We start from the raw sequence: 12,120 nt of genomic DNA, 5'->3' as shown, positions 1-12,120 counted from the left end.
GCAGGCCTTTGCATAAATGCTTAAATGACCTTGACACCGTTACTGGATCTCAGTCCTTCATTGTTGGGTGAAGACTGCTCTTTTCTCTCTTCTGAAAGACTTATTGCTGAAGTCTGTAATAGTAATGAGTAATGAGAGTTCCATAAGGTCTAATCAGTAGCCCTGCGGATGAGACACTCATCTAGATGTGTGTCCCACCCATGTCTTCATCCAGTCATTTCTACATCAGTTATTCTAAGTACTTTGTGTTCTTGAAAAGTTTGTTGCTGTCTACTGTCGTTACCGACACCCGAACCCCGGGATCTCTGCCACCCAACCTCTGCCGTTGGGTACCATCAGCAGACACAGGCTTCAATATGAAGGATGTTGCAAATGGCGTTTATTGCGCAGCTGCAATTGCTTATATAGCACAAGCCACACCCACAAGGCCCCTCGTGGGCAGTCTGAGCTTTCCGTTACATCGCCAGATCTTCCGCACGCCGATCCCTGCCTAGGGCGGGCTCTGCTCACCACAACAGTCTACCAAGACAGAATAACATTTATATTGGAATTCTCAGGAAAATAAGTAATTCTGAGATTTTAAGGTTTTATTCCACTTTATGGTGGAATAAAGCGATTTAAGGTCACTCAAGGAAACTTAGCTGTTAACGGTGACTGAGTTTCAGAGGGAGAAAGTTCACATTTATTTTTCTAATTGAAATCTTTTACATCATTTTAAAGACACGGGATTTCTCATACCAAAATTTAGCTACTTAAAATGTTAGTAAGGTATGCAGAAATTAAAAATCATCTACAAAGAAATCCGTCAGTATTTTTGCTTGGCCTTTTGATTCTGAAGGAAGTATCATGAAAATTATTTTTTTCTGATCTGATTAACACTTTGGGCTAGTGTTAAAGGAGAAAAAAAAAAAACAAACAAAAAAACAATTTGAAAGATTGAAAACAAAGTTTTGAAAACATTTCTAGTGTAAATGAGATTCAGAAGTACACAGACAGAAGAATCATTTTTCATATAGCACTTCATCCTATCCTCCCAGTGACTACCTTTTGGCTATTGCAGTAGTACTAAATGCACAAAGCTTTTAATTGTGACCATGTCACACTTGTTATGTAAATTTGCACTGCGGGGTATGCAAACAGTTAAAGAGGCCATATGAATTTCTGTGCTGGTTTTCACAAATTATGCTGAAGAGAGCTCTTTTTAGGTGATAACACTAGTTTACAATTCAAACTGTCTAGGTCTTAATATGAAAATGTCCTTGACCTCTGAATCATGCAAATCACAGAGATCAGTCACCAGCTCTCACATGGAAGAAGGTGCAATAGATCCAAGGAAATGTTCCATCAGGGATTTTTAGAGGCCAGCTTTAATCACACAATGGTAAAGAACATACAGCTCTTTGAGCAGCAGCTCACATGTGTATTCCTTAGGCATGAGTTTCATGCATTACGTGCAACACAAGTAGCAGCTGAACACATGAGGAAATCTTACATGGTCAAAATATGCAGTGTACAAGTAATACAAGTTGTATCTATCCCTTAAAATCTATGACAAACATTTTGGAGCTGATTAGCATTCAGTATCTGCTTTAAATCAGCAAACAGGCAAAAAGTAATTGGATAAAAATGGATCCCAGTAGAACAGAAGGTAGCAATTGGAAAATACTTTCAAATAGCAAACTACAATGATAGAGTTCAATCCCATGAATTCTGGCCACATATACAAGAATCTGTAAACTGTATAAAAGTAGTTGACCTTAATCTTACTTAACTGCTGATTGTGTGGGCCCTTCAGTAGGAAGACCAAGAAATTCCACTTCCAATTAAGTAGAAGATTTTTTTACTATGGTACTGCTGACATGATCCAAATAATACATGGACCATTTTAATGATGTCATAATTTTGATTCTGGAACTAAACTGCCCTACCTGCACTATAGGTTGGCAGGGCTGTTCGTTCTCTCTGTAGTTTGTCAGTGTGTGCTATCTCCTTTTAAAAGAATATAAATAGTTACCAAAGTCATTGTTCATTGTGCAAACTTCTTGCTTTTCCAACTAACTTGTGTACACCCAAGTGTCTAAGTAACCACTTCCTTCTTGGTGTCTGTTTAATATGCTCCTACACAACCAACTTAGAGTGTCATGGTTATTCCATTTAGAAATCCATTTTTTCATCATAGCACAAGTACCTTTTGTTTTTCTTCTGAGTCTTTCTTGAATCCTGGCAGACTTCACCAGACAACTATGATATCTGCCTGTCTGAGGCTTTCCTTTAAACCAACCCAAACCTATAAAAGAGCCTCTTCCTGACTTCTCCAGACAGGTCAGAGATTATTCTCCTATGTGTTTTCAGCTCATGAATGCATTAATTCACTAATATGGAAAGTTGATTCTTCCAGAAGAATCAGTCTGACAGTATCAATTCTTCAAACATTTCCCCTGTAATTGCTTGGTACTGGGCCACTGATTCTCTTAAAATTAATGAAATATTATATTAAACAGTAAAACATAATCGTCTTCAAAGCAGTCAGTTGTCTAGGCTAGTATATACCCATTTGCTGGGACCAAGGCAGTTTGTGACAGTATTATTAATGCTCAGGAACAACAGAACTGTTTTCTGTCAAGAAAAAATAATTTGTGCAGGGAACAATGCTGTGCTGGGAGATGTCCCCTGTGGAATTTCTAAAGGGTTGAGAACAATCACTAAATTCACAGGCCTTTTGGTGGAATGTGTAATGAATTTTGACCTCGCCTCATTAAACAGCAATACAGAATACATTGTGTATAAAACCCTCAACACACACAATAAACATTTTTAAACAGGATAAAAATGGAACGTTTTTTACAGAGGAGAACAGGAATCAAAAGGATCGTATCTTGTTAAATTACATGCTTCTGCAAATTCTGGTTTGAATTAATTTGATCAAAATGTCTCAAACATGTAGGTATGCACATGTGAAAAAGTCATCCCAGACTGTCTTTATTTCTCTTTTTATGGAAGAATGTTAAACACATCTAAGGTGAAGCTCACTGAATATCTAAAATATACATATAAAATAAGTCAGATAATTCCCAGCAGGGGTAGGTTTATTTCCATTGACCATAAAGGCAGTCTGGGTTGACTGGCTCAGATATTGAAGGCTAAATTTTTGGTATCTAACATCATGAGATGAATTCCAACCTCAGAGACCAGTGCGACGAGGCTGACATAAAAATGTGACAATCTGAAAATTAATTTATTCTTTATCAAATGGTGTTTTTACTGTGGAATTTACCTTGAAAATGTAGTGAACAGCAACACAAGAACCCGGCAAAGCTTAGATGCCACAGCTAGAGATTTGTTGTTGAAGGCTCAGCTAAGTTCATGAGACTGTGTAGTTTCTGAAGAATGTTCCATTTACTCACAGCCCTAATGAAGTAACCTTTTCAGTGTTCTTAGAAGTGGATTCTAAAAATTTTTTTAAAAAAATTTTAAAAGGCAATCTGTCTTGTGAAGGGGGCTTCTGTTACTATGGAATTTTCTGTAGTAGTCATCAACATTGTTTCTTGTTACTGACACTTAGCAAGCACATGTAATGAAAGAAACAGTAAGAAACCCTGTGTTAGGGTACTAGATAGTTGTACTATACCTGAGAAAGAACCACAGGGGTTATTTCTGAAAGTATATCTGTTGGTGTTACCATATAGCCATTACTGCATCCTATCCTGCAAGATACAGTGTTCAGGAGAAATCTGTGTGGAAGTAAGGGTAAATGTTTTCCTAAGCATTTTGTGAAACCCATTTGTGTTTCTTACTTGGCAGAACGTGGTAAAGTAGGTTTAAGATAAAGGGCAACTTCTATGTGAGTGATACATTTTGTTATACAATGATTAGTGGGACAACAGCAAACAAATAGTAACAACTCATGTATAAACCACATCCTAATAGTCAGTACTAGATGCTTGAGTAATACATGGAACTGAAAAATATTATCAGATTGTTTTAAACATAGTTCATGTGCTGTATATTAAGTAACATCTTGTAAATCTAGAATGTTTTGCAGTAATGCTAAGCCAAGTCATTTTGGAATCTTTGATTCAGTATTCCACTAGTAGATCGTTACACTACTTTCAGTATTTTCAGCATGTGCACAGTATCACGAGTAACTCAAACTGATAGCAGCAAAAAATTAATAAGAATATTGTCCCATAATGGCTGTAGCACAGTTACATTATGAACTGCCAATGATTAAGTCTCATTGTTTATTACAGGGAAACAACAAAATAAAGATTTGTGAATGAAGTGCAGGAATAAGATGAATACTGCATATATGCAAAGAGACAATGCATGAACTTCTGTGCAGCTGTAAGCTTACACTGTGTTCTCTGTGTTGCAGTTAGATAGGAAACTACCCACACAAAAGATGACATCTTTCTAAAGATGAGGTTTAGAACTGAGAGCCACAAGCTTGTTACCAACACAGGATAGCTCTGCAGGAGACTTGAAAAGAGCTTCTTTAATGACTTACAATAATTCAGCAGCAAGGCAAGGATGAAATTTTATAATGTTTTGAAAGTAGTGAGAGTAGAGCACAGTGATATCATTCCCAGTAGTAAATTCAGAATTAAGGGGAGACCTTGTCTGAAAGCTGTCTGAAGGCACTCTCATCTGGGAACATTGTATTGTAGGAAAGATGACATTTTGAATGTAAGATGCCTGTGGACGTACCTGGTTCGTAGGAGGTTTAATACCTATTTACTTTCCGAGATCCGTGGTTGGGGTTTTGGTTTTCGTTTTATATTGGTAGAAATGAGAAAGATGTTGCAAACTGTTATTCTAGATAGGCAGCTTCAGCTGCTGAGATTTTAGTCTCTTAACTGAAACCATGTGTTTTAATGAATGGTTTGAATTGGTGGTGGTCTTTGTGCTGTAAAGGCAGAAGTTAGTGAGCACTGTCATGTTTTAAGGAACTGCAGTCTGGAAAGACTTCTTCAAACAAAGAATTCTTCTTTACAATATATAATATAAAGTGAATGAAATTGTTTATTGTCAGTAATGTTTAATGTACTTACCTTGTAAGTAATGTTTTTAAAGCTAATATATCTTTAAATATGGATATCTGACAAATTCACTAATGTTGTTAAACTTCATTTACAAATATATCTTTGTATTTTCCTTAGGCTTTTATATTAATATTTTTAACTTAACTCGAACAACTAAGCAGTCCTTTTTTTTTCTCTACATAGCAGATGGTACGTGAACAATACACTACAACCACACCAGGCACTAGCCTAGAGAGGCCGAAGAATGAATATGTCTACAAAATTGGAATTTACGGCTGGAGAAAGCGTTGCCTCTACCTGTTTGTTCTCCTCCTGCTTATCATCCTAGTTGTGAATTTTTCTTTGACAATTTGGATTCTTAAAGTGATGTGGTTTTCCCCAGTAAGTGTTCTCTTTAATTGCCCATTCTTTTCATATTCTCTTCTCTTCCCTGACTCATAACTTCATTGATTTTGTATGTTCGTCAGCTTTTCTTTATGTAGTAGATGGTTCTTTTTTCTTACTTCTCAACTCTAATTTGTACTTTGCTTTAAAATATATAAGACATACCTATCTTTGAAGATACTTCCTGATCTGTAATTTCTGTATTGTTAATAATCTTTAAAATACAGAGGTTGCTAGTACCTTATATTGATGTGAATAGTAACCATTCTAAGAGAACATATTTTACGGTTATCTTACAGTCTCTGTTTAGTTTGTATCTTATAAATGTGTTTGCTGTAATGTTATCTCATGCAGAATTCCTTTGTGTTAGAATATTGCTGACAGTTGCTGGGTTTTCTTAGCTTCCTTCTATTTATCAGCATCTAAAATTCAACAGTTTATTTGCCCAATTAATTACAGCTCAGAGGCAATTATTACTACTTCGTGCTTGAGGCTAAGCAGCTATATTATTCAGGAATAAATTTAATAACTTTCCACTGTCATATATATTTCAGTATTTAAAATACAATCCTGCATGTAGTAGATTAAAGGGTAACTTTCTGGAGTCAACAAGATGTAGCTTTAGTCACAATGCAATAAAATGCATCAGTGAATATTGAAGCTAAGCTAATTTGTTCCTAACATGTAGTCATGATACACAGATGATGTGAATAGGCTTGTTACAATAAAAACAGTAATAGTGAATTCCCACAGCTCTGCCCCTGCTACTGAAGGTGGTGTATTAAAGTTATCTATCCATTATCTAAACTAAGCATCTAAACATATTTAGGGCTGCAATAGGGCAAGGATGTCAGAAGTCCTGTGAACAATTCTGAAGGGTCTGATATGTCTGACAGAGGGGAACTTTAATGTTCCTGACATCTACTGAAAGAACATGACAGGATGAAAGCAGTGAAGGTTTCTAGAATGTGTCAGGTGTAAGTTCTGGATAGGACATCTACGAGTAGCACACAGCTGGATCTGCTAGGCATGGGATCCCATGGGAGCCAGATCTGAAGGGTGTAGTTACTCAGGAAAGCTTCCTGGTGTTTAAGGACAGTATCCTCCAAATATGGGAATGATCTGTCCTGATACTCAGGAAGGTAAGTAGCCTGCTTTAGCTAGACAGGTTACTTGTGGCAGAGCTCAAATGGAAAGAGCAGTATAGAAGAGCTGGAAGCAAGGACAGGCTTAGAAAAACTGTCTGCACCAGGAAATGTGTCAGGCTTCCTGCATCAGGAAAGCCAAAGCTCAGCTTTAGTTAGACTAAAAAGGGACAAAGGGCAACAAGATGGGCTGGGATGCATCCGCAGATGCAGAGAGAACCGTCTGGTTCTTTTGCAGTGTCACCCTCTGCCATGTCTGAAAGGTTACGGAGGCTGAGGAGATCCTCAATGACTTGAGGAATGCAAGTGTTGCACTTGTCTTCTAAAACAAGCAGCCAGAGGGACAGCCTGGTTAATTATGGGCTGCTCAGCCTCACTTCAGTCCCTGGGAAAATGATGGAGTAAGTCCTCTTGGAAGACATTTCAAGGCCCATGAAGGAGAATAAAGTAATAGAGAACAGTCACCATGGATTTACCAAGTATTAATGATGCCTGACCAATGTGATTTCCTTCTGTGATAAAATGTCTGGAATTATAGACACTGGCAGGGGCACAAGATGTCATTTACCTTGATTTTAGCAAGATGTTTGACACTCTTCCACAATATTTTTGCACTCTAGTTAAGACATTACAGCTACGAAGGGTGGACAATTTGATAAGTAACAAAAATAAACTGTCTGCATGGTCAGGCTTGCAAGGCTTGCTAATGTCTCATGGAGTTGTAGTTACATGGAGGCCGGTAGTAAGTGTTCTGCATCTGGTCCTTTTTAACAACTTTATCAATGACTTAGAAGAGGTGGCAGAATGCTTGCTCACTAAGTTTGCAGATGATACCAGTTTGGGGATACCATTTAATACTTTAAAGGCTCAGGCTGACATTCAGAGGAGCCTAGATAGGCTGGAGGTATGCTCCAACCATATGAAATTCAAGAATGACAAGTGCAAAGCCCTGCTCCTGGAAAGGAAGAGCCCCTGGCACCAGCACAGGCTGACTCTGGCTGGCTGAAGGCAGCTCTGTGGAGAAGGCCCTGGGGGTTGGTAGGCAACAGGCCAAGCATGAGCCCACAGTGACTGTGGCAGCAATGAAGGCCAAGAGCTTACTGGGCTGTGTGAACAGAGGCAGAAGCCACAGGAAGCTATTATCTCCCTTTACACAGTACTCATTAGACATGCATATAATATATCCCTCTGTTCTGAGCCTCCTAAATGAAGAGAGATACTGACAAACTTTAGTATCATTTTTGGTTTTTAGAAGTTTTGTCTTGTGGCTAGCCATCTGATGTTGCCAAGACAGAGTATCTTTTTGTATGTAAGTAAGATTACACTAGTGAATTCCTTTGACCTCCTCATTCTTAACCTTTCTTATGCTTCTAACAAAGAGTAGATAAATGCTTCACAGGAAAAAAAACATTTTTCTTTTACTTTGTTGTCCTGATTGATTAAAATGACTGAATAATTTTAAAATGGTCCACTGACTCTTAGCTTATAGCATTTTCATTTCAAGGCCATTGGTTATACTAGACTAGATGCTATCATAAGAGATTAAAATGCATCCTTCCAGATACTATCAGAACCTAAAATATTTAACTAGAAAATTACTGGTTATATTGAATGGACTAATACTCCTTACTCTCACTGTTCTTTTCCAAACCCTAATTGTGGTATAGACTATAGAACTGGATGTTTCTCAGTCTTTCTTATTGAAACTGGTTTGATTTATATGGGACAACAGGTTTTTGATTGGGCTGGAGGTAACACATGCTTTAGCCGTGAGGTGATTATGGCACTCAATTAATAGTAAATGAATTTATATGAAGTAGAACAAACCAGAAAAAGAGAGAGTAAAATATTCCCAACATCAAATGTACTATAATCTCTTGTTTATACCATGGATCTGAGATATGAGATCAGATTTTTCCATAGAAAAAGGGAGTTTTAATCTGGGGGTGACACATAGAATCATAGAATCATAGGGGTTGGAAGGGACCTCGAAAGATCATCTAGTCCAACCCCCCTGCCAGAGCAGGACCACCTAGAGTACATCACACAGGAAGGCATCCAGGTGGGTTTTGAATGACTCCAGTGAAGGAGACTCCACAACCTCTCTGGGCAGCCTGTTCCAGTGCTCCATCACCCTCACAGGAAAAAAATTTTTCCTGATATTCACCTTGAACCTCCTATGCTCCAATTTGCACCCATTACCCCTTGTCCTATCACAGGTCAACACTGAAAAAAGCTTAATTCCATCTTCCTGACACTCACCCTTTACATATTTGTAAACATTGATGAGATCACCCCTCAGTCTCCTTTTATCCATGCTAAAGAGACCCAGCTCCCTCAGCCTTTCCTCATAAGGGAGATGCTCCACTCCCCTAATCATCTTTGTAGCCCTACGCTGGACTCTCTCCAGCAGTTCCCTGTCCTTCTTGAACTGACACAACCCAGCTGAGTCCTGCAACAACTTGTTCTTAAGAAAAAGGACATCAGTACCTCTTCACGTGTCCCCTCTTTATCCCTGGAGACTTTATTTGTAAGATGGTCACTTAGGAATTTTTGATTGTGTTCACGTCCAGTGGCAATCAGGTAATTTAACTGCAAGAATATTAATATGCCTAGATCTGTTGGACAAGAGAGCGGGACTTTTGCGGAGCTATATTTTGGAATTTGATTCTTAAATTATTTAAATACCTCCCATACTAATTGCCCAATATATAATTTCCGTATTGACCTGACTCTAGAAGGCTATGTGACTGGCAAACAATTTGGAAAAGTTGGACAGTGTTGAGCTAATCTGTGTAACAATGTTTTATACAACACTGAGCATCTGAAAGCTTTGTAGAGATTAGCTGTAGGAGGCATTAACAAGCTCTTTGGCTTCTCGGTTTGTTACGTAACTGGTAAGATTTCACAATTATAATCTTTTGATTGCATTGCTGCCTCAGTGATTTCTGAAGTTTGGGGTTTTTTTTATTTCTGCATTTTTACTTTTCTACTATCTTTATATTCCTTAGTGAAATCTAAGCTAATGAGACTGATTTCAAGTTTTCTCCTGAATATAACAATCTGTAGCAGTCCTACCCTGCTATTACACAGAGAGTTAGTACTCATGTCCTCAGACTTCACCAATAATACTGATCCATTGTATCAGTACTGTAATCAATGAAGACTTGAACCAAAATTTTTGGGTCACTATTGAATGTCATGCTAGTACTCTAAAACTCAGGTATGAAAAATGCACCTGATTAGATGATTACCATTTCTGATGCACTAGCAAATCTCGTGTGGAAAAGATGCATTAATTCTGTTATGATATAATTTAGGTTATGCTACATTATTGTAATACCATGAACAGTCGTGCACCAAAAAATATTCCTGACTTTTTTTAGCCTTTGATGGAGAAACTCATGTTTCCATAGGTTTTAGTGGATGCCACAACTATCACAGTTTTCTGGAATGAAAAAGTTCAAGGCAATTGTGCTTTATTTCTCGTTGATAAGGACAGATAATCATGAAACAAGAGTGTTACCCAGGATAACATTTTCTTTCTCCAGTTTGTGGAGTTTGGCATGTGGCACAGGTTTTTCTCTGACAAAAATTTTCAGCACACTGTGAGTAAGAAAAGCAGACAGATCTTTACAGCTTTAGATGCACTGCCAGTCAAAAATTATTTGAATCTGCACTCAATCCCATGTTCTCCTGCCATCCATGTTGAACCTTACTTGGGTTTGAGTCACTAACAAGGGGAAAGTCAAGCCTTAATGCCAAGCATTAGAACAACCTGTGGAACACCTTATGACAGGAATGAACTTGCTATATGGAAGGCCAAGCACACAATGTCCAGGCCATCAATGTTTATTCTAAGCATGGTTCTTTCTAAGAACAGGACAAATGTTTAGACTGCTCTCATGTCCGCACTTCAGCTGGTCATAAAGATATAGGCAATGAGAATTGGAAAGGTCTCTGCACATTTAGGCTAGAGTGTGCATTTTACTTCCAGTTTCTCTTTATGCACACATATTTCTGGCACTCGAATAAATAGGGCAATTGCCACAGTTAGACAAATTCAGAGTTTTCCAAATATTATTCACGGTTGTTTTCTTCTTTTGTAATTAGTGTAATTACCTTGTAATTAGTGAGTGCTCTACCCTGCTCCCAGAAACTTTTATCACAGACATATCACTGCTAATCTTGGTTTCACATGGGCAAGTAATAATTAAGTAGAGACAAGGTACTAAAAAGTATGGTTAATTATTTGTCAAAGTGTTCTATAAGGGAATATCAATTTACTTGTATTTAATTGTATAAAAAAATGTTGCAAAGTTCTCTATATATAATCTTACTACATACACACAGTTGGCTGATAATGATGCTGGCTAGATTTATAAGTATTATATGTATTTTGAAAGCAGTTAAGTGATTATATAGTCAAATACTTGTGTAAACAACTTTCTAAACACTTGAGAAATTCAGCCACTTGAGATAGAGTGAATTACTTAAGGAAATATGAAAAATATGAAACTAGGAATGTGATAAATTAAAAAAGCAAAATTTTGACTGAAAATCACGTAACACTTTCTGACAGTGAGATTTACTAGACTGTGTAATAGTGTGACTTATTAAATTGAAGGTGCCCAATCATTTGGAACCTTTAAAACCAGACTAGACAGAAATAAAAATGTATGGTAAAGAACGTATTCACAGCAAGGCTTCACCTTCACTGCAAAGACACACATTAATGAGCTGGTGCAGCCTTTCCACACGTTTTGTGATTAACAGAGTATGCTCCATGCAATTAGTTGCCATTCTGAGAATGTTACTTTTTTTAATACACAGAAGAAACAAAATGTTTAATTATTCACAAATCCTTATCCTAATTTTCACTAAAACATTTCTGTGCCAGCACACAAATATTGCATAGTTTCTACTCTGAATAATCCTGAACAGCTGAGTTTTGCTATTTTTCCATTAAGTTAAATATAATTTGCCTCCAACCAGGCCATAATATAAATGCAGCTCCTCTTGGCAAACCCTCCGTCAAAGGAAACCCAGATATTCTGGTCTCGTGATCTGTTGTACCACCTTCTTTTCTGAGCTGAGACACAATCATTAATGTTCAACTGCACATTTTCCTGGGGTTTTGGCATTTATTTTTGCTCACAGGAGCCGAGATGTTCTAAAGTAGCAAATAGAAACAATGAATGATAGAACTGGTAAAATTTACAATTTATATAGCTCAGGTGTGACCTGAAAAAGGTCTCTGTCCATGAAACTTAGTCTATATTTTTCTAGTGCTATCAGTTGACTCCATAGAAGAGGTTACATCTCCCTAAAGACTTTTTATATATCTCTAGATCATCATTTGCTCAACGATACTATTACAAAGATCCATATAGTGAAAATTTACTGTAATATTTCTTAGAATAATGTAAGTTGACATAGAATGGTTGAGGACACTGATGACAACTAATAACATTTCCAAAATGGGAGAACCAAGGACTTCCCAGTGCTTGGATCCAAGTACACACCCTGATTTCACTTTGCCTGCATGT

At 37.4% G+C, this 12,120-nt stretch overlaps 1 protein-coding gene across 1 annotated transcript in view; it reads left to right on the top strand.

The window, feature by feature from the left end:
- Positions 1–12,120, top strand: part of LOC103770602 (gamma-sarcoglycan) — a 64,538-nt gene that overhangs the window by 21,661 nt on the left and 30,757 nt on the right. Inside the window, exon 2 of the mRNA XM_008937907.1 lies at positions 5,226–5,423. Within this exon, the coding sequence (XP_008936155.1) occupies positions 5,229–5,423 (195 nt within the window). The 5' untranslated portion in view covers positions 5,226–5,228. The remainder of the gene's footprint in view (positions 1–5,225; positions 5,424–12,120) is intronic.

Source organism: Merops nubicus, unplaced genomic scaffold (assembly GCF_000691845.1).
Source record: "Merops nubicus isolate BGI_N331 unplaced genomic scaffold, ASM69184v1 scaffold5230, whole genome shotgun sequence".
Lineage (NCBI taxonomy): Eukaryota > Metazoa > Chordata > Aves > Coraciiformes > Meropidae > Merops > Merops nubicus.
The sequence above is the reverse complement of the archived record's forward strand: the minus strand, read 5'-3'. Positions and strand labels throughout refer to the sequence as shown.